Below are 21,816 nucleotides of genomic sequence, written 5' to 3'. Positions count from 1 at the left end.
TTACATGTACTAGTTCTACCCACTTTCCTATCTTGCGTCTGACCCAGAGTCGGAAGGCTCTCGCGAGTCCTTCTTAGAGCGCGGGGACCCCAGAGCAGCTGCAGATGTTGGGGGCCGGGCGCTGGGCAGAGCAGGAGTTTGGGGGGTGAGCCGCACTTGTCCTTTCTGTGAGCGTCCCTCACCCCCAGGTGGGACAGCGCTCTGCTGCTGCCATTTCATTTCCTTTTTACAGAAATCGTGTACTCCCTGTACATGTCGTAGACAACACATTAGATATAAGAGACAATTTGCAGAAAAACAGAAGTAGAAAAAAAAATCACCGTTGTTCCTAACCGCCCCAAGTCAGCCATTGTCCTCCTTTGGACGTGTTCCTTGCACATGGGCCCGTGGTCCATACAGTCTTGCTTCTTTAAAAAAAAAAAAAAAAAGACCGGAAGTGCCCCCGCCACCTGTGTGAGGTAGAGAAGGCTTTGCCGCCGTTGTGTTAAGTGGCCGCGTGACGGTCGTTGCCTTCCTGATTTCCGTGTTGCCTGCCGTTTGGTGTTGCTCTCACTTGTTTGGAAGCGTTGGACGTCTTTGGGCCTCTGTCCTTCCCTCTGTGTCCAGTGGTCCCCGCAGCGGCACAGAGTCTGGCTGCCAAGCCTCTCTTCCCCATCATGCCCCCTCCACCCCTGTTGAGCCGCTGCTGGAGCCCCGGCCTCACGTGCTCGCACCAGGACCGCCATGCACCCCAGCCCACTGGCAGGGCTTTGGAAAATGAGCAGCAGAATTCACATTCTTAATTTCTATTTACTCGAGTATCAAATGAAAATGAGTGGTTTCCCCTAGTATTGGCCATTTGTACGTTCTTTACTGACATGGAGGTTTTATGTTTGTTTGTTTTTTAAGCAACATTTGTGATACTAATCCACTGACCTAGCTACCTTTTCCTGCCCTCCCTACAGGTGTCAGTTTCCTTTTTTTTTTTTTTTTTTTTTGTTAAAGGATTTTATTTATTTGAGGGAGAGAGAGAGATCACAAGCAGGGGGAGTGGCAGGGGGAAAGGGAGAAGCAGGCTCCTGGCTGGGCAGGGAGCCCAAGGTGGGGCTCCATCTCAGGACTGTGAGATCAGGACCCGAGCAGAAGGCAGACGCTCAGCCGACTGAGCCAGCCAGGCGCCCCTCAAGTCCCTTTAATTCTATTTCTCTTAGGGTTCTTGTCATTTTTAATTGTTCTGGATTTTTTTATGTTTATGTAGTTAAACTTACTGATCTTCTTTCTCCTGTGCCTTATTTTTTTTTTAAGATTTTATTTATTTATTTATTAGAGACAGAGAGAAAGAGAGCAAATGCAGAGGGAGAGGGACAAGTAGACTTCTGGCTGAGCAGGGAGCCCGATGCGGGGCTCTGTCCCAGGACCCTGAGATCATGAGTGAAGCCCAAGGCAGCCACTTCACTGACTGAGCCACCCGGGGGGGGGGCGGTGTCTTTTTGGAAGGAGGGCCCTTGCTGGGAAGGGCAAGGCTGGTCTTTGCCAGTGCGAGTACCCAGAAAGGAAGACGGGTCGGGACTCCCTGCAGGACAAGCTCTGGGCCCAGGTGAGCCTGCGTCCTCAGAGATCTTGCCGGGCCAGGGAGGCCCAGGGGCTCGGGGCAGCCAGCTTGGGTTTGAAAGCCATCTGCAGCCACTTACTAGCTGGTGACCTTAGGCTGTTTGGCCTCCGTGCCTCAGTTTTCACATCTGTATCTTGGGGGAAGTTACCTAACTTTCTCGGAGCGTTATCGTCAGAAGTAAATGGGTCACAGTGTATCAGGTGCTGAGTGTGGCTGATTGTGCCAGTGAGTGGCTCTCACTACCAGGGGATCGGCAGTGTCCTGTGTGCTGCTGCCTTGCTTGTACAAGGCACCAGAGGTGGCTGTGCAGTCCTCAGGAATGGCCTGTGTGTGCCCTGGACCCCAGGCCCGGGAGGAGCGAGAGCAGATTAGACATCAGCTTCTACAACAGAGACAAGATGAACTGGGGATCCTGGGGGGGGCTGCAGGGCATGGGAGCCCCCCAGGGCTTCGTGATGGCAGCGGGCATGGGCTGAGTGTCGGGGCCAGAACCGCTGAGCTGGCAGAGGTAGAGGGAGGCGGCCTCCATGTCCAGGCCCTGCCAGAGAGGCCTTCGGCTTCCTTTGATGCGGAGCCCTTGCGGGACCCCTGCCCCCAGCTCCCCGGCCCCCCAGCCCCAGGAAGTGGCAGGTATGGCCTTGGCAATGGCGCAGAGCCTGAGGAAGTCGTTACCTGCTGTGCTTTGACAATCTGTAAGGGACTTCAGACACTCGGGTCTGCTCTGTTCACTGGACTCTCAAATTACCCAAGTCTTTTTTTTTTCCCTCCGCTGTAGCACACAGTGGCCCTCATCCCCCTTTCCTGGGGCTCTGCGCTTGTCCCTGCGTCCCCAGCTCTCAGCCACTGGGCACCACTTCTCTCGCTTTGCAGAGCTCCTCTGTCACAGAGCCGAATTAGCGCAATTATTATACTTTATGGAATCTTTCTTTTTATTTATTTTTTTTTTAAAGGATTTATTTATGGGGACATCTGGATGGCTCAGTCGGTTAAAGCCTCTGCCTTTGGCTCAGGTCTTGATCCCAGGGTCCTGGGATCGAGCCCCGCGTCTGGCTCCCTGCTCAGCGGGAAGCCTGCTTCTCCCTCTCCCACTGCTCCTGCTTGTGTTCCCTCTCTTGCTGTCTCTCTCTCTGTCAAATAAATAAATAAAATACTAAAAAAAAAAAAAGGATTTATTTATGGAGAGATTGTGGGAGTGGGGGTGGGGGCAGAGGGAAAGAGTCTTTAGGCAGACTCATGCACGGGGTCCCACACGGGGCTCATTGGGGGCTCAATTCCACAACCCCAAGAGCTGAGCTGAAACTGAGAGTTGGTGAATAGCGCTACCCTGGTGCCCCTTTCCTTTATTAAGATGTCTTACTTTTGGAAAAATAAGGTGAAAGCAGATAAGCGACCATACTGCCTTTGGGAGCCATGGGATGGGAAGAAGCAGACTTTTAGCTCATGGGACTTACCCTGGACCTTGGTTCAGTTTTTTTTTTTTTTTTAAGGATTTTATTTATTTATCTGACAGAGACACAGTGAGGAAGGGAACACACGCAGAGGGAGTAGGAGAGGGAGAAGCAGGCTTCCTGCTGAGCAGGGAGCCTGATGTGGTGCTCTGTCCCAGAACCCTGGGATCATGACCTGAGCAGAAGGCAGACCCTTAACCACTGAGCCACCCAGGCACCATCCCCTCTCCTTGGCTCAGTTTCAAGGGAAGAGAACAATTTTTTTAAAAATCTAAAAAAAATTTTTTTTTTTAAGAGAACACTTTTAAAGACATATGAGATGTAGGATATATGTCAGAACTGGGATGGAAAGGCAGGTAGCCTTTAGGGAGCATGTGCAGTGTGGTACATTCGGAGTCTGGAATCCTGTCCCGAGCCAGGCGGCGTGGTAAGTGCCCACCCCGGCCCTGCAGGTCAGAGGAGTGTGGACGCTAGTGAAAAGTCGACTCTCCTTGGCAGAGCACAGCGTGCACAGGGCCCATGCTTCTGGTCCTCGGTCTGAGCAGGGAGCAGTGTCTGTCCGGGTCCCTCTTCGGGGTTTAGGATGTGCCAAGGGAGAACGAGGTCAGGAGGCCTTTCAGAAATCCTGAGCCTTGCACAGAACTTGTGGACAGAAAGAAAAACGAGGAGACTAGTGTGGAGTAGCGAGGTTGCTAGAAGGCTGTTTCCAGGTTGGGAGACTGCCCAGAAGAGGGCGCTCTTGGTTTCCTCCCTTTGTCCCCCACCCCTACTTGCCCCTTTGGTCCTCTCAGCTTCTCCATTGGGAGGGTGGGATGGAGCCACAGGAGAGCTCTCTGGTGCCCCGACCTTGGGAGATGGGGGCGGAATTCCCAGGTCCCCTGAGCAGCCCTGGAAGGGCACGGGGACCAGGCCGCTTCTGTGCAGTCACACCTGCCTGGCCCCCTGGAGCCCACCCCCTTGCACCTCTGCTCCTGGGCAGCGCTCATTCTCTCCAGGTCTGGAGGCCACAGGTTGGGTAGGAGTGGGCAGGCCGGGCCGCCTTTCCTGCGAAGGCCTCTCTCCTCGGCTTGTGGACCACCGTCTTCCCTCCGTAGCGCTCTCCATCACTGTTTCTCTGTCCAGATTGCCCTTTTCTGTAAGGACAGCAGTCATAGGGGCGCCTGGGTGGCTCAATCATGAAGCGTCTGCCTTTCGCTCAGGTCATGATGCCAGGGTCCTGGGATGGAGCCCCACATCGGGGCTCCCTGCTGTGTGTGCTCTCTTTCTCTCTCTGTCAAATAAATAAAATCTTTTAAAAGGGGAGACAGCAGTCATAGGGGAATAGGGACCCACCCTTCTCTGATGTGACCTCATCTCAGCAAACGCCCTATTTCCAAATAAGGTCACCTTCTAAAGGACTGGGGGTTAAGACTTCAGAATACGAATGGTGGGAGGCGGGGCACAACTGTGTCTGGAACAGCTTTCAGCAGATTTTCAGAGAAGGACGTGATCCAAGGGGTCCCGGGGGTGTCCGAGGTCTGCCAGCACGGTCTTGGGGAGGAGAGACGCGGACTGGCAGTGGCCAGGCCCGGGCTGCTGTGTGACTGCCGGCTCATCCCGCTAGGCTTCTGACTTGAAGAAAGCTGGTTTCATTTGTTCCGGCATCTTACAGGAGTCACTGCTCCCTCTCTCCCCGGGTAACGGCTCCTTTTCCTGCTCCCCTGCTTTGTGCCAGTCTCGGCGCTGGTTTTTGTAGCAACTTCAGGGGCAAGGTGAGATGATTTCTGGTTTGCTAAACCCCGAGACCCAGTGAGGTTAAAGTGGCTGTAGACGGACACACAGCTAGCAGGTGCCAGAGGCTGACTTGGAACCCAGTTCTCTCCACTCCAGAGCACCCGCCGCCTCTCGACTGGGGGTCTTTGCAAGACGATTGTGCCTGTGATTTATCTCCTTAGCTAACTGTCCCAGCCAGGGAACATCTCTTAGAAGTCGGCATCCCTCTGCAGAGGGAGAACCACTGCTGTGGTCTCGTGGACAGTGTGGTCTCCCGCCCCCATTACAGTGGGAGGGGGCGAGTGGGGGAGGGGGCGGCAGCCTAGAGCCCCCCCCACCTCTGCGGACTCCCCAGTCCCCCACCCCGAGGCCAGTGCAGAGCCCACGCACGGAGCTTGCACAGAGCTTGCTGGAGGCCACCCCGCCTCTGGCAGCCCTGGGTGTGGCCCTGGCCACCTGCCCGGGCTCCGCTCTCCGTCCCCGCCCGCCTTCCCACCACCTTGCTCCCGCCTTGCTCCCCGCCTCCTGCCCCTCCTCGGCTGCAGGAAGATGCTTTGCTGCCACCTTGTGGGCACGGAGAGCCCGGTGGCCTTTGCAGGGCCAGTGAGGCTCTGGGACCCCTGGGAGCAGCGGGAAGGAGCCCAGGTCTCTCCCTCCACACCACCACGTGCGCCCTCGGGCCTCCCTCCCTGCTGCGGGGAAGGACGTGCGGGCTCTGGGCGGTGCAGGTGGCCTTAGCCAGGCACGCCTCAGCACTTATCAGCGGGTCACCCCCAGCAAATATTTGAGTGGAGACTAGGTCCCAGGTCGTGTGGGGTGTGGGGTCTGGGGGCCACCCTTCGCTCACAGACGGTGCTTGGTTTCCGTGCCCCCCACGCCACACCTTCACAGATGTCTTTCCCTTCCCGCCTCCCTGGTAGTCGGGGTCAGTCGTGTCCCCCTGCCGCCCCCAGGCCCGGGCCCGTCCCCGCGGTGGGTCCAATCCACCTGGCCCTGGACACCTCCAGAGTCGGCTCTTGCTCTTTCTGATTTCCCAGCTCCTTTTCTGTACTTTCTGCTCCCAGGGGAGTCCGTCCCTGTCCTCCCGCAGAGAGCACACTGCGGGGTATCACGGGACACTGTATCCTTAATTCCCCCAAAATGGCCGTGGAGCCTCTCAGCCCTCAACAGCAGAGCTGGCCTGGTGTGTCTGAGGACCTTAGCAGGCCGAGAACTCCCGCGAGGGCTAGCCTCGTGGAATTTCTGTACTGTTTGCAGCATCCCAGCTTGAAGCTTTTTAGGATGGCCCTAACTTCTTTCGGGCCCTGTGGAGTGGAGCTCTCTGGAGCAGAATCTTGTCAGGCGGAACACAGAGACCTCGTGTACAGAGACACAGAGATTTGTGCCTGCGCTGTTCTCCCTAAGGTCCTCCACTGGCCCGATGGCCCCGGGGATATTTCTGTGTCAGCAGGTGTCCTTCTCTGGCTAGCTTCTGTGGGTCAGGAAAGGCTTCTGGGAAGGAGGGAGGCAGCCAGGGGAGAAAGTGGAAGCTGTTGCTGGTTTGGGGACTGACCCAGACTGAGCACTTGGCCTGGACTAGATTCCGCAGGTGCCGTGGGAGCCACCGGGAAATGGTGTGGCCTCGGAGAATGTAAAATGTTCTTCTGTCTCAGGGACGAGGCACCAGCGCCTGTCTTCCCACAGTAGATATGAGTGTATCTGGGGGCCTCTGCCCCTTGTAGGCCACCGGCGTCTTCTCCTGCTGAGACAGCCAGCGGAGTTCTGAAGCACCCTGTCCCCAGCTGGGCACCTTGTCCCTGTCCCTCCTCCATCCCCAGACAGAGCTGCTGTACTGCGCTTGCCGGTTTGTTGGTTTGGGGGTGGGGAGGGTTCGTAATGAGCAGCCCTGTTCTTCTGGGGGGGGAGGTAATTCCATGTGTGTCTGTGAGAGAGAGTGCAGACAGACAGATAGGCAGATAGGGAAATGGAGTGTGGGAGACTTAAACGTGAGGAACTGAGGCAGGACTCCAGGGCTGTGTTCTCGTCCCCACTCCTGAAGGATCCTGGGAAAGGCTTGTCCGTGGAACCGTCTATTAGGTGGGGAAAACGCATCCTGGGGAGGGAGAAGCCATCCTCATCACTGTTAATAAGTAGTCCCAGGAAAATACGAAATCACCCCCAGGGGCTCTCCAGGCCTGGGAGATCCAGCCCGGGACTTGAAAGTTTCCAGCTCTGGGCTCTTCGGAGCACCTAGGATGGAGAGGCCCTGCCTTCCTCAGGCATTCCCTCACCCCAGCCCCCTCAGGAATGTGCCACTTTTATCTTGTAGTTTGCTTCTACCCAGAAGGGTGGAATTCTGAGGCTGAGATGGACACTGGGAATTGGCCGGGGGGGGGGGCAAGGGGGTGGAGGAAGTTGGGGAGTAGTGTTTCTTTGAAGCCCATGTAGGCCCTCCCATCCTTCCCACGATCTGAACTCGTTTCTCAGTCCGTCTCTCAGTGCGCCCGTGATCCTGGTAGACTAGCTCGTCTCTCAGTGCGCCCGTGATCCTGGTAGACTAGCTCGTCTGCAGGGCCTCGGAGAGGACTGATGTTTAAAATGCAGTGGAAAGCACAGCGGGGCAGCTCCCAGCTTCCTGTCCCCTTCCTGGGGTGAGCCCTGCATGAGCCTCTGGTGCAGCCCACACTCGGTGAAGAGGCATCTGTGCTCGGGAGAGGGTGATCGGGCTCTGGCCAGCACTGAGGGCAAGCACTTCACCTTGGCCAGCCGACCTCCGGAAGGCCTCTGAACAGGAGGGGAGACCCAGGGAGCAGGAGACTGGAGACTCCGGGACACAAAAGTGAGTCACTCGTCCAGAACTGTGTGGTCCAGGACTGAAGGTTACCTTTTGACTTTTCACTGCCCTTAGGCAGGACACTTCACTGAATCCAGATAATTTTATCGTCTCCAAGGGAGAAGATGACCTCGGCCATTAACAGAAGAGCTGCCTGCAGCATCCCGCAACTCTCTTCTGGAGCTTCCCAACCTCAGAGTGTCTCAGCCAGAAACTAAGGCCCCCCATTTTACAGACAAGGAGACTGAGGGTCAGAGAGGGCATATGACTTGCTTCCTGACTCCTAACTGAAGTTTACTGCAATGCCGGCCCTGTGGTGTTAACACCTGTTTGGTCCTTTAGAGCAAGTGGCCCACTTCTATCCAAAACAGGGCCCGGTGTGTGGTGTTCAGGACTGTTATTTATTTGGCCGGCTGCTAATGACAGCTCCTCACCTACTTGCCCCAATCTGAGGAGGAGCCCTGGGCTGGAATTTCCTGTTTTCTGAGGGCTCCGGGGGCTGCCCCAGCAGGCTGACTCCCCTGCCCGCCGCCGTTCCAGGGTGTTCCAGGCCAGGCTTGCCGCCTCTCCTTGCTGGGCCGGCTCCCGGCCTCTCCAGGTCTGGGCTTGCCGGCTGCGAGGTGGAAGCGTTGAGGGACTCCGTGGGCCCGACACCAGGTGCCCAGAGGCCGGAGGTCCGTGCGCCCCGGCCGCGGCCCCGGCCCGGGCCCCGCCCCGCGCCCCTCGTCATGGGCCTGGCCCTCGCCCCCGGGCCCTGAGCATGGAGCGGGGCTGGCCGCCGGGGGACAGCTGCAGCCGGGAGCGGCCCGCCGTCTGCCGCCGCGCCCTCAGCGTCTGCGACTCGCTGGACCTGCACGGCGCCCCGGCCGGCCGCGCCGCCGCCGCCCTGCAGGCCGCCCTGAGCGCCGCGCGAGAACAGCCGGCGCGGCCGCGGAGCGTCTGCTCGGGCGGCCCGGGGCCCCCGCCCTCCGGCGCCCGCAGCCTGCTGCTCGGCCTCCTGCGCCCGCGCCTGGGCCGCCGCGGCCCCGCCGACGGCCCCCCGCCGGCTCCCGGGCCCGCGCCCTCGGGACTCCCCGGCTCGGCCGCGCCCAGCCCCGCGCCCAGCCCCGCGCCGGCCCGGCGCAGCTGCACGCGGGGGGCCCAGACGCCGCGGCCCAGGCCCACCAGCATGACGTTCCTGGAGGTGAACCGCCTGGAGCTGGCGGCGGCCGAGGGCGCGGGGTTGGGCCGCGCGGGGAGCGCGGGCTTCTTGCGGGGCGCCTCGCTGTGGAGCAGCCAGCGCTGGCAGGTGCTGCGCGGCGGCGGCGGCGGCGGCGGCGGCGGGGGCACCCCGGGTCCCCGGCGCGGCCTGTCCGCGCTGAGGAAGAGCTTCAGCTTCCGCCTGCGCCGCGGCCAGGAGATCCGGCGCGCCGAGTCCGGGCTGCTGCCCCGGGCGCGCACCCGCAGCGACGGCGACGCCGGCTCCCTGGGCGCCTTCCCCAGCCGCCGCGACCTGCTGCTGGGCGCCGAGGCCCCGCGGGCCGCCGCGCCCGAGCCCGGCCGGCCCCGCACCGCCGCCGGCCTCTGGAGACTCCTCACCAGCCGCTTCCGCCGGAGGGAGCCCGCGCCCGCCGAGCCGCTGTGGAGCCGCGGGGCTGCCGCGGCCCCCGGGCTCCTGGGCGCGCAGAGCGGTAAGGCGCGGAGCCCGGCCGGGGAAGTCCTCTCTGGTTGGAGGCCCTTGTTGAGCGCGGGTGTGAGAACGTACCGAGCCCTCCTGGGAGAGGTGGGTGTGCCGTGCGGGCGGGGACCAAGGGAGACCGGCGACCCGGCGCGCTCTGGGTCCCAGAAGGTGGCTGTGGCCGGGGAGGACTTGCAGGTGCGTCCAGTCTGGGTCCCCTGCCACCGGGTGCTACCGCTGGCCCTTGGCATGGTGGAATGTGAGACCAGCACGGAAGGGCCCCTTCCTCCCTGCTGGCACTCGTGGCACCGAGGCCGGGAGGGGTGGGGAGCGCCCCTGTCTCTGGCTTCCAGGTGGGCTTGAGTCCTCACCTCTAGCTGCCTCTGCCCGAAAGCAGAGGGACTGCCTGTGGACCCGATCGATGGTGGTGGCTACTCTTTGAGACAGCCTGGGGAGGGGAAGCGTGCAGAGAGGCTGGCGTGGGTCAGGGCCCCCTGGAGCTAGCCGGTGGATGTCCATTACAATGCAAAGAGGAAAGAAAAGGGGTCTGGCCATCAGGCTGCAGGGAGCTCTGGGGAGCTGGAGGCTTCCCTTCCCCAGGACACTGCCAGAGGCAGGGTAGAGAAGAGAAGGGCCTGGGCCTGAGTGCCGGCAAGCCCAGGAGGCGGCTCTCTGGGGAAGAAAGAGTGGTGGCCTCCCACTGAGGAGGAGCCTGGGGAGGAGGGCCGGTTGGGGGAGGATAGATAGCTCCCCATTCAACCTGCCCCTCACAGAACAAGGCCAGGTGAAGGCTCCTCCCTCTTCACCCCGGCTAGGAATGTGGTGGGTGGCCCCACCCTATGAGGGTGAGCTGTTCCTACTCGCTGCTGTGGGAGGCTGGCCCCCCTGCCCAGCTGCCAGGTGCCCGGCCCAGCTTGAGTCTGAGCAGAGAACTACTGGCGAGGCCTCTCGCCTGGGGTCTGGGGCTCTGGTTGGGCCAGGCCCAGGTGTGGCTCGGGGGGGGGGAATTGCTCACCTTGCTGGAACAGAAGGGAGAGGAGGGACACAGGTCCCACCTGGGAGAGCGGGGCCCACGCCTCTCAGAGTCCTCTCCCTGAGGAGCATCGTTGCTCCCATTGTCTCTGGAAGGATTTTCCCACTGCTCTTTAGAGAACCGGGTGGAGGCTGGGGTCCCATTGAGACCGTGCTGTGTTCTGGCTTTGGCCCAGGGAAGGGCAGTATAGGAGACAGCTGGCGGTGGGTGGCCCAGGTGTGCGTGCCTCCCCAGTCCTGATGGGGGCCTTCTCTCCTGCAGACTCCTTTGTGAACAGCCAGGAGTGGACCCTGAGCCGCTCGGTTCCGGAGCTTAAAGTGGTGAGTGAGATCTTGGGGGGGCCCCAGGCCGCCCTGGGGTGGGGTGGGCACAGGCCAGTGCGATGGGTCCGGGCATTGCTTCCCTTGCTTCCAGTCCCCTCCTTCTCTGGTCTTGGCCTTTCTCTGTGGCCTCTCACTTCTGTTCTGCTTTCTCTTCTGGTCCTTCCTTCAGGCCCTTCTTCCTAGGGTCCTCCGCCTTTCCTGCCCCATCTCTTCTCTCTCGCCCCTGACCACTGCTCTCGCCCCTTCCTCTCTCACAGGGCATTGTGGGGAACCTGTCTAGCGGGAAGTCGGCCCTGGTGCACCGCTATCTGACAGGCACCTATGTCCAGGAGGAGTCCCCGGAAGGTGAGCGTCACAGGCTTGCCTGGGCTCTGAGGCTGGCCGCTCTGCCCCCTCTGGCTCCTGGCTGTCGTCTGTGCCCGGGGGCTGGAGCCCCTCAGCCGTCTGGTCCCTCCTGTCTCCTCTGTCTGTAGCTGTGGGCTCCCCCGGCTTGGGACCTGACCGTGCACTCTGTCCTAGGGGGTCGGTTTAAGAAGGAGATTGTGGTGGATGGCCAGAGTTACCTGCTGCTGATCCGAGATGAAGGAGGCCCCCCTGAGCTCCAGGTGATGCTCCTGCCCTGGCCCTGGGCCACTAGTTGGGCCTGGGCAAAGCTGTGTGTGTGCAGAAGGGCGCGGCGCCCGCCCGAGAATGGGTGTGGGTAGTAATTCTGCTCGGTCCCCCTAGTTTGCCGCCTGGGTGGACGCGGTGGTGTTCGTGTTCAGCCTGGAGGATGAAATCAGCTTCCAGACGGTGTACAACTACTTCCTGCGGCTCTGCAGCTTCCGTAACGCCAGCGAGGTGCCCATGGTGTTGGTGGGCACGCAGGGTGAGCGGGCCCGCTGGGCCGTTCTGGCGGGGGGTGGGGGGATGGAGGTATGTGGGGCCGCGGGGCCAGGGCAGGAAGCCCCCTGCTATTATCTCTTGGTTCTGAGCCCCTCCTGTGTCGCCTCAGAGCGGCCACCATCTCCTTGCTCCCTGTGTGCTGGATCGTCCCCAGCTGGGGCCTCCCACCTGTGTGACGATCGTGTCCCCGCCTTGGGGGATGCGTAAACGGAGCAGCTAGCTCCTTTCCACTCCCAAGTCGGAGGCCGAGCTGGAACGAGGCCTGGACGCCCGGATGCTCGCGCTCTGCGTGGTCCGCTGGCACCCTCGGAGCCCGCGCTGCCCGCCTGTCCCCGTCCGTGGCACCGCTTCTCAGCAGGCTGAGTAAAGGCCCCCCTCCTGCCTCCTGCAGACGCCATCAGTGCCGCAAACCCGCGGGTCATCGATGACAGCAGGGCCCGCAAGCTCTCCACGGACTTGAAGCGCTGCACCTACTATGAGACGTGCGCGACCTATGGGCTCAACGTGGAGCGTGTCTTCCAGGATGGTAACACGGGCGTGGGGCTGGGGGGGCGCCCCCAGAGCCCAGAGCAGGGGCCCAGGAGGCTCTGTGGCCAGTGGGGCTGTGCGCCCTGGGGGCAGCTCTAAGCTGGGCTTCTCCCTTTTCCCCAGAGGGGTAACTGACTCTGCTGTCCCCTGCAGTGGCCCAGAAGGTAGTGGCCTTGCGGAAGAAGCAGCAGCTGGCCATCGGGCCCTGCAAGTCACTGCCCAACTCCCCCAGCCACTCGGCAGTGTCCGCTGCCTCCATCCCGGCCGTGCACATCAACCAGGTGCGGCCAGCCTCCCTGCCTCCCACCGCGCGTCCTCCCTTGGCCCTCGTCATCCTGTCTGCCTGCGTGTCCCACACCCCCCGCCCCTCCCCTTGTCCCCTGTGTGGTCTCCCGCCTTGTGATTAGTGTGAAAGCGCTGGCTTGAGCTCCCCGTTGCCTGCACGACTGGCCTGGCCTCCCCTGTGCCCCACAGTGATGGTCTTCCCGCTCGTCCCTATCCCTGCTCCCGCCTGTCTTGCCCCACATCCCTGGAGGCTGGCTCGGGAGCCGCTCCCCGTGGAACCATACTCGGCGGGCACTGAGGGGCTCTCCCAGGCCTGCTCCCTCCTCACCAGTGGGCCCTGCAGTTACAAGGGCAGCATGGGCCCCCCTAGGGGCCAGCGGCCTTTGCGCCCTGTGGGATGTTGGCCGTGTTTTGAGCCACGTCCCGCTGGCATTCCTCCTGTGTCACCGCTGGGGATGCTGGCCCACTTCCTGCTTGGTTAATTTTGGGCCCTCGGCATTTCGGCCGGTGCTTCCTTCTGGGACTTCTGCAGTCCGTCCCCTGCTCCTCAGAAAGCCCCGCCGTGGGCACAGGTGCACTGGCTTGAGCAGTCCAGCCGACTGTCTCCGCTCTCTTTCTGTCGAGAGCTGGAGTCTTGAGGGCCCCCGGCCCCCCGGCTTTCTGATGGCGGCCTGGTTGCCTTTCCAGAGGCCCTTCCTTCGTGCTTTGGGAGACAGCAGGGGTTTCCCTGGGAGCGTCCCCACCTGCAAGGAAGGGAGAGCGCTGGGTCTTTCTGCGCGTCAGCCAGCAGAGGTCGGGTGTGGTGGCCTGCGGGCCCTGCCGTGTGGCTCTGTGGCCAAGGGGCAGTCGTTGGGGGCATTTTGCACATTTTGTGCGGGGGAGGACTCGAGGCTGTCAGGGTGAGACGAGTTCTCTGCTTAGTGAGCCTCTTGGGGGCAGCGAGGGAGCAGGCCTCACTATGCCCGCGTGTTTCCTGGCTCCGGGGAGCAGCTGCAGCCGTGCGCTCTCTGTCCCCGCCCTGTGCTCCCTTCTGTCTCTCTTCCATTCTCCCCTCTGTCCCGTATCTGCTGCTTCCTCTGCGAGCAGTCTCCGCTCCTGGCCACACTTGGCCTCGGCCTCGGCTCTCACGTAACCCTGCCCCCGGCGCACACGCTGTCCGGGAGGGGACCTCCGCCTCCCCGGGCACCCTGTGCCCAACCCTGACCTCCCACATCTTTGGCACGTGTCACAGACTTGGGGGCTCATCCGAGGGGACCTGCTCCCTCACGCCCAACACCGCCCCTCGCCCAACCGTGAGGCAGGGCTCCCCTGCCCCGGCACTTACCTTGACCGAATTCGGCTCATGGGCAGGCACGGAAGCAAGCCTGCGGGGACCCTCGCCAGGCAGCCCCAGACAGTGGTGGCTGGCTCGTGCCGGCCCCGGGGCCGTGCCACCTTCCTCCTCTCCTGCCCCGCGAGCCCCAGGCCAGGTCCCCCCGCCACAGGGGCCCCCAGCTCCCGCCTGCCGCCCACCCCCGCGCCCGCTCCCCGGCAGCCCTCAGCAGCCCTCTCTGTCCTTAGGCCACGAATGGCGGCAGCAGCGCCTTCAGCGACTACTCCTCCTCAGTCCCCTCCACCCCCAGCGTCAGCCAGCGGGAGCTGCGCATCGAGACCGTGGCGGCCTCCTCCACCCCCACACCTGTCCGCAAGCAGTCCAAGCGGCGCTCCAACATCTTCACGGTATGTGCCCTGCGCGCCGCCCTCCCACCGGCCCGGCCGCCGGCACTGGCGAGGCAGGGCCCGGCCCCCAGCCCCCCACCGGGAGGGCGCAGGCCAGAGCCACCGATGCAGGGCCACGGCAGCCCGAGTCAGCAAGACGCCATCCACACAGACACAGGCCGCTTCTCTAGGCTCCTTCCCCGTGCCCTCCTGCACATCCAGACTCTTCTAGATGGTTTCTCTGAGCCTTCGGGGGGCCGCCCGCGGCCAACACACACAGGCCCTCCTGTCTCTGCCGCACACTCTCCACCCCCCCCGCCCCCAGTCTGGAGGGCTTGTTGGCCCCAGCTGGAGGCATCTTTGGACACGTCTGCTCTGATGCCCCCGGCACCCTCGATTCCACAGTTGGGGATCAGGCCCCCACGGCTTTTTGCCCGAGGCTACACGGAGGGTTAACTGGCAGAGCTAGAACCGGGGCTCAGACCTCCTTGCCCACATCCCGCTCGTTCTTCCTGATCTTAGCTTCCTGAAGGTCCCATCGATACCAATTGCTCCTTACAGCGGCTCCGCTGAGGGCCTAGATGTCTTTCCCTGGGTCTTGGCTCCTGCGGCCTAGCCTGCACCCCACCGCCCGGCCTTGGGCCCCCATACAGGCTCGTCCTCTCCCCTCTTAGACCTCCCACATGGGACCCACATCCCTTGCGCAGCTAGGGGCCCAGCCCCTTGGCCCCTGGGCGCCCCCAGTCTGCTGGCTGTCCAGGCCCGGCCCCTGAGACCCAGTGCCTGCCCCACACTCTCAGCTTCCAGCTGGGACTCGGCTGGGCCCTTCTGGGAGCCCTGGGTCAGGCGCAGACGGGGCAGCTGCCCGTGCGGCTCTGCAGGAGATCCCTCGGTGTTTCCGCGTCAGTCCGCGTGCCTCTCTCCGAGCAGCAGGGCTTGGCGCTCGGCCTGGTCCTGGGTCCGGCTGGCCCGGCGGGCCCTGCCAGGCGCTGAGGAGCCCCGCCCAGACAGAGCCCGTGCCCCCAGGCCTCGTCCATTCATTCTCGCCTCCGCCTGCCCCAGCACACCGCTGCCTGGTCTGCCCACCCCTGTCCCCACTGTGCCTGCCTTATGCCCCCTCCTCGACCCTACCGACCACCCCTTTCTGCTGATAGCCGCTGCCGCGCATGGCACTTCCCCAGCTCCAGCCTGCCTCGACTCGAAGCATCTCGTTTCTGTTCATGCCCATTGAGCCGCGCACCGCCCTGGGCTGCCTGCTTGTGCCCACTGTCGCAGAGCCCACCCCCCGGGTGCCTGTGTTTGCAGTGATCACTGTCTGCGCCCCTGTTCCCTCTACCCCATCCAGAACCTCCCACTTCCTCCGCTGCCAGGCCTGCTGTTCTCTCTGCCGCCCTCTGTCCAGCGTCCATGCCCAGCTCACAGCCTCCTCACTGCGGCCCTCCGTGCTCCCTGTCCCGCGCTCCCCGCTGCCTGCTCGGCTGCCTCCGCCTGCCGTCCAGCCTCCCCCGGGCCCTTTTCCTCTCTCCATCCTCACTGTGGCGACCTTATTTTTACCTTTTCATTGTTTCCATGGTGACCTCCCTTGCGCCATTGTCCACGAGGAGGCCTCGAGACCCGTCCGTCTCTAGGAGTGCGTCTCGGGACCTCCCCCCCATCGTCGCTGTCGGGGTCCCCTCCTTGCACTTGTCATTGTCCCCAGCAGAGCCACGCCTGCTCCGTGGCCGGTGTCCCTGTGACCCACCCCCTGGATGTGGCCATCGATGTCCCCAGTCTCCCCCATGACCTCATGTACTCATTTTGTTGCCACTCTTGCCCTGCTTCCCATCCCGGGGGGCTGCCCCTCTGGGCTCCCAGGGAACCCTCTGGTGGTTGGTTGGGGGCCTCTTGGCTCACCAGCCTGGCCGTGGCAGGCTGTACCCCACTCCCCCCATGCAGCTCTTTGGTCCGGGGACCTGGTGGCAGCGGTCCCATCCACCTTCCTCCTCCCTGGCCCGAAGGGGCAGAGGCTGTGGCGTCCAGGAGAAGCCTGGGGCAGGTGCTGATGGTGGGGCTGTGGGCAGAGGCCTCTGGCCCGGTTCTTCCTGCTCCCGTGGTGGTGCGTCCCCGACCTGCAGGGGGCAGTCCTGTGCCCCTGTCCTGTGCCCTGGGCTCCTGGTGGCCTGGGAGAACAGGAAGGGATGGGGACCCCAGCCGCCCAGTGGCGAACATTCCCTGATGAGCTGGACTGCCCAGCGGCCCCTGCCGCCACCGCCTCCTCCTCCTCCTCCTCCTCGTCCTCCTCCTCCTCCTCCTCCTCTTCATCCCGCTGCCGCCTCTCCCCAGGCACCTGGGTCTCTGCCCTCACCAGTGCTGACCGACTCGTGCGGGGCTTGAGTATAACTTGCCAAAATCTTTATTCTTTCGATATTTGCAGATATGTGCCACTGTTTCCAACTTTTCATCAACAAAAAGGCCTTTCCAACTCCTTCCAAATTAGAAGACCAGGTGGTGACACAGCACCTCTGGACATTCCCCTGTGCGGGGCCGGAGGCGGGCCGGGCCCTGGGACTGCTCTCAGATGAGAAGCGGCCGCCGTGCTCCCCACTCCAGAGACCCACAGGAACCTTTGTAACTAACCCCCACCCCCAGGGAAGGCTAGGAACGCTGGAGCCCGCGGCTGGGGGCTGCCGGGAGACCAGGCCCAGCTGGACGCGCTGCGCCAGGCTCGCTGCATGGAGAAGAAGGGAGCTCGGCCCCACGCCCGGCGCCAGGCCAGCGCAACAAGGCCCAGAGGGGTGGGGGCGTCCAAGCGCCCAGCCCGGCCCAGCCGCTCCTGGGGGGAGCTTTCCTGCCCCTCCCCCCTCTGCTCCTTCCTGCATGGACTTCTGCGTTCCTGCTCCGCTCCTCCGGACGCCACAGCCACCGCCGCGCGCTTGCCTTTCCCCCTCTTGGCCTCCCCATTTCCTAGGATCCGCGTTGGGGCGGGCTCTGCCCCAGGAGCCTGGCAGGGGCGCAGGGCCTCTTCTGGCCTCTCTCCTCTCTCTCTCCATCCACTGTGCCCCTCGGGCCTCGCCGACCGCGCTCGGTGCAACGTGCCGTGTGGTGTCTGTGCCGCAGACGGGCCACCGCCCGCTCACTTCTGGACTTTGCTCTCCCTGGTTATCGTGCCCCGTGCTCCCCGCCATCCCTCAGCCCCACCGTCCACCTCTCCTCGCCCCCTCCCTTCTCTTAAGCCCCAGCCCCCTGGGCTGCGTGCGGGCTCCTCGCGCCCTCGGTATTCCGTGTCCTTGCTCTCCTGTAAGGGGCGGGCCTGGCTCAGTGACCTGTGCTGCTCTGTATGGTGCCGTGTGTAAGAATAAACCCATTGGACTACTCGTGTCTCCGTTCCTTCCCGGTCCCGCCGCCCCGGCCCTGCCCCTGCTAGGGCCTGCCCAGGAGGAGGGAGGCAGGGAGGGCAGGGGAGTGCAGGTGGGCTGCTGTCCCCCATGGACCCTGGGCCCTTGTAACACGCCTCTTCTTTTCTCTTGCAGTCTCGGAAGGGGGCCGACCTGGACCGGGAGAAGAAGGCCGCTGACTGCAAGGTGGACAGCATCGGGAGCGGCCGGGCCATCCCCATCAAACAGGTCAGCATTCCCTTCCCTGGTGGCCAGAGAGTGGTGGACATGAGGGACAAGGCTCAGGGAACATGGGACGATGGTCCTTTTGTTCCGGGCCCTTAGGGCATGTGGCCTGAATGTCTGGGAGGAGCTGCCGCCTGGGCTGGAGGCATCCCTTGGCGGCTCTGACGGCTGTGGCAGCTCCTCCGCATGGCCACACGGGGGCAGCAGAGAGCCGCCTGCCGTCCTCCTTGGCTCTCCCGCCTGGGCCTTAGGAGTTGGGTGGCTCCTCGGACCTGTCCCACTCCCCACTCCGGGAAAAGGTACTCGCGGGAGAGCACCCTGAGGGGCACGCCAACGGCTGCTCCCTGCCCGGGGCTCATCGGTGCCGTTTTCTCCGTGGGAACCTCTGTTCCCTGGAAAAGCTGAGTTGAGCCGCCCCCTCCATGGTGCCTCCTTTCCCAGTCTCTGCCTGGCAGGGCTGGGCCTCCTGGAGCTTGGAGCTTCCCAGACCTGCTGAGTGGATCCAGGGGCTGGAAAAAGACCTTGAACACAGCAAGGCGTCTTTGTGCAGAGATGGTGGTGTGTGGGGCAGGGCTGTGGGGCTGCTGAGTGGATGGTCAAGGTTTGGCCCTCCAGGCCGGGCCTTATGGGGGCCGTGGGCAGTCTGACGGAATTCCTCTGTTCACGTGGGGTTCTGACCCCACGGTGAAGGTCCGTTTAGAACGGAGAGCCCAGAGAGGGTGTCCGGTCCTGGAGGGCGGGTGGGGAACTACCTGTTGCTCCAGGCCCTGTGTCCCTGCTTCCATCCTCCCCTGGGACGTCCACATACAGGGCCCGGCAGGCGCCGCTCTGGCAGGATTACCTCCGGGGAGGCCCGGGGCAGTGCCCAGCCTCCTTGCCGGTCTCTGTGTGTCTGGGTGCAGCATTGGACCCCACAGACCTGTGGATGGTGTGACGGCCTGTCTCTGGGGCGGTGCAGACCCAGTGCCTCATGCAAGCCCGACACTCTCTGCTTTGGGCGTGGGTGCTCTCCGAACCCGATGCACACAGGAGCGTGTAATACATAAACGAACGTTATTTCCAGGGTCCTTAGTTTGAGATAAGGGTAGCCCCGGCTGTCTCCTTCCTGTTTGGGGTGCAGGCTAATTTGTCAGTTCCCTGAATCCCCCACACGGAGGGCAGGGAGAGCTGTGGGATGGGGTGGAGCCCTGTGAACTTGCACCTGGGCTCTGGTCCCCCCCAGGCCGGCTGGGTCGCCTGGCTGGTTCAGGCCACTAAAGCTCAGGGACCCCCCAGTAGGGGTGGACCCTGTGGGGGGTGGAGGGGAGGAACCTGAGGTGCTCCCGAGCCACAGCAGGGGTCCCAGCGTGGGGGTGGGGACTGTCCACGCTCTGGTTTTCGCAGCCCCTTGGCCCTTCCTGGTGCTTCCTCCCACCCTCCAGCTGCCCAGGGCCCGCGTGGCCCCCTTCCCGCCCTCGTGTCCCGGTCTCCCCATCCCGTTCCTTCCCCTCCCCCCCACTCCTGCTGGGAGTGGAGATTGCATTTCAGTTGCCATTTGCATTCCCAATCAATCCGGACTCCGCAATTAAGCCGGCTGGCGGAGCTGGGAGGGAGGCGGTGGCAGAACGGGTCCTCTGGGGGCTGTCGCCTCCGCACCACTCCCATTCTGCCCCAGATTGCTTCCTGCTCCGCCGTGCGCAGCCGGCCGGCCAGGGAGGGGAGCGGGAACCCCCATAGCTCGTCTCCCTCCTTGGAAGGCGGGATGTGCGGGAATGGGAAGCAGGCCTCTGGCAGCCCAGCCTTTAATGCTTGTTCCATGTCCCGGCGCGGGTGGGCAGGTGCGCGGGCGGGCAGGTGTGAAGCAGGTGAGAGGCGGGCCGGGGAGGGGGGCCGAGAGTGGGCAGCAGGTCCAGTCCCTGGCCAGCTGCGCTCACTTTCCTCCTTCCAGTCCTCCCACACCCCTGCCGGCAGCGTGCTCGCTGAGCTCATTAGCGCCAGGCCCGGGCGAAGGAGGGGCCGGAGTGCTGGAGTGCTGGGTAGGAGAGGGTTCCCTCCCAGCAAGAACGCCCGCACCCCTACCCTATCGGCATCCTGATCCCGATTCTGTGTGTGAAAGAGGGAGGAAGCCTTGCACGCGAGTCCGTTTTCCCTACCTGCCGGGGAAATTGAGGCCGAGGCAGTGAACGTGACTTGTCTGATGTTGAGGGCTAGCTGGGGGCAGACACGGGAGCAGAGCCTGGCTTCCCTCTCCTATGACCCGGAGCTGGGACCAGACCCAGGAGGGAAGGGCTTCAACGTGAGGCAGATGAAGGGTCCAGCGAGGGAGGGCAGGGTTCCAGTGGGAAGGATTTGAGAACAGAGGCTCGAGCAGAATCCCCCGCTGAAGGCCGGGGGTGTGGAAGGGAGGGAGAAGAGGAGCGAGTGAGCTGGCCGTGGTCCTCCCAGCCCTCCAGGAGGCCACAGGTGGAGGCTGGGGGCCGCCTTCTCCAGAATGTGGCCATCGGTCCCAAGGGGTGTGGTCTGCAGGCAGGGCAGAAGGAGCAGCTGTACTCGTGTCTCATTTCTGGCCTGGGAGGGGGTGGATGCCAGGCCCAGAAGCAGGTCACTGAGGCTCCTTTGCAGACCACAGGGCAGGGGTCCGACTGCCTTCGGGAATGTTCTACGCATACAGTCTAGTGAAGGTCCCATCGATACCACTTGTGTTCAATTGCTCCTTGTGAGGACGGGGTCTCTCACACGGAGGGGGATCAAGACGTAGAGTGTGTCCTCAAGTGACCCAGAACTCCCAGCTCGATATCCTGTGGCCGCACCTCCCACGATGGCATCTGTCTTTTGAGGGTGGCGAGATGAAGGAGATGGAGAGGAGGGAGTGGTAGCAAAGATCGGAAATATCTGCTGAGGCAGGAGACTCTCGGCCCTGTCTGGGTTCCCACGGGGCAGATCAGGCAGGAGGGCCCAGTGGCTCCTTGGCGCACCTGCTCTGTTCAGAACCAAGCCTTCTCTTCGGAAGTGTGAGAGATTTGGGGTTTATCCCGCACCCTGGGGCCCAGGACCCTAGCTGATGCTGTTTCCTCACACTCGAGTCCCTTGATCTCTGTTTTCTTCCTCGTCTTAGAGCCGGGCCTCTGTCTCTCAAGGAGGAGCTGGTACAAAGTCACACCTTTGAGCTCCCCCTTTTTGGTGCCCACTGGGGTGGACTCCAGGTGCTTCCCCTGCTCTCCTAGCCTCTGCTGGCCCTGACACCTCCCCGCTTGAGCCCCTCCTGTGGGGCTCTCCCCTTGGGGGCGTTTTGTCTGGCCGCTGCCCGCCGGCTTCCCCAGTGCACCCCCAGAGACGTTTCTTGGGCGTCTGATGTGTCCGGGGCTTGGTCACGGTGCTGAGGGCGTGTCTGTGAACAGGACACACAGACAGCCTCGCTCCCACGGAGCCCGTGTTCATCCCATCGCTCCTGTCCCCGCAACACTGAGTCTCATGGGCTCGCCCAGAGAATCCCGTTGCTGGGCTCAGTGGCTGGGGCTCGCACTGTGGAGTCTGGGGCATTCTAGGGATTTCTGCCCTGTTCACCCATCCCTGGAGACATACGGCTGGAGCGGCACTGCCCTCTGACACCCTGCCTCCAGGTGCTGGCCTGGCCCCAGGCCTCTGGGGGGATGGGGTCGGTGGGGGGAGGTCCATGGGCTGGGGGAGGGCGCCCCCCCCCCCCGGCTGCTTCCTGGAGGACGGTCGGGGATAGCCACCAGCTCCTGTCCTCATAGTCTCTCCCCTCTGACGAGGACAGGAGGTGGAGGATGGTGTTACTATGTGTCCCTGTGAGCTTCCTGGGGCCGGTCACGTGTGGGGCTGGCACCGTCCTTGACCCGGCCTCTGTCCTCAGGGTGTGCTGCTGAAGCGAAGCGGCAAATCCCTGAACAAGGAGTGGAAGAAGAAGTACGTGACACTCTGCGACAACGGGCTGCTCACCTACCACCCCAGCCTGCACGTGAGTCGGCGGGGGGCCCTGCGGGGAGCTGGGCGGCCCAGGGGGAGGGGGCGGAGTCTAGGACTGAGGGGGGGAGCAGGCCTCCGTGAGTTCGGGGGGGGCTTGCCCTTCAGAAAGGACTGCACTGGGGTGGTTCGGGAGCCGCACAGACCCCGAGACGCCGGCCCGGGCCCAGCACTTCGCCATGAAGCCGGCGTGGTGGCGGAGCCCTTCGGAGAGAGCGCAGTCCCCGGGGGCGGCCGCCTCG

General features: G+C 63.1%; 1 protein-coding gene across 7 annotated transcripts in view; it reads left to right on the top strand.

The window, feature by feature from the left end:
* The window catches only part of AGAP3 (ArfGAP with GTPase domain, ankyrin repeat and PH domain 3), a 51,263-nt gene that overhangs the window by 14,723 nt on the left and 14,724 nt on the right, over positions 1 to 21,816 (top strand). For 3 of the 7 annotated variants that reach the window (XM_032840140.1, XM_032840144.1, XM_032840143.1), the window contains exons 3-11: positions 10,555 to 10,613; positions 10,874 to 10,961; positions 11,136 to 11,221; positions 11,343 to 11,484; positions 11,893 to 12,027; positions 12,183 to 12,310; positions 13,875 to 14,033; positions 17,522 to 17,614; positions 21,465 to 21,569. In XM_032840140.1, the coding sequence (XP_032696031.1) occupies positions 11,463 to 11,484; positions 11,893 to 12,027; positions 12,183 to 12,310; positions 13,875 to 14,033; positions 17,522 to 17,614; positions 21,465 to 21,569 (642 nt within the window). In that variant the 5' untranslated portion in view covers positions 10,555 to 10,613; positions 10,874 to 10,961; positions 11,136 to 11,221; positions 11,343 to 11,462. Of the gene's footprint in view, positions 1 to 8,296; positions 9,274 to 10,554; positions 10,614 to 10,873; positions 10,962 to 11,135; positions 11,222 to 11,342; positions 11,485 to 11,892; positions 12,028 to 12,182; positions 12,311 to 13,874; positions 14,034 to 16,425; positions 17,364 to 17,521; positions 17,615 to 21,464; positions 21,570 to 21,816 lie in introns of those variants that run through there. The other 4 variants (XM_032840141.1, XM_032840142.1, XM_032840145.1 and 1 more) reach the window with 4 other exon arrangements.

This window comes from Lontra canadensis, unplaced genomic scaffold, assembly GCF_010015895.1.
Source record: "Lontra canadensis isolate GAN:19392208 unplaced genomic scaffold, GSC_riverotter_1.0 scaffold111, whole genome shotgun sequence".
NCBI classification, from domain to species: domain Eukaryota; kingdom Metazoa; phylum Chordata; class Mammalia; order Carnivora; family Mustelidae; genus Lontra; species Lontra canadensis.
The sequence above is the reverse complement of the archived record's forward strand: the minus strand, read 5'-3'. Positions and strand labels throughout refer to the sequence as shown.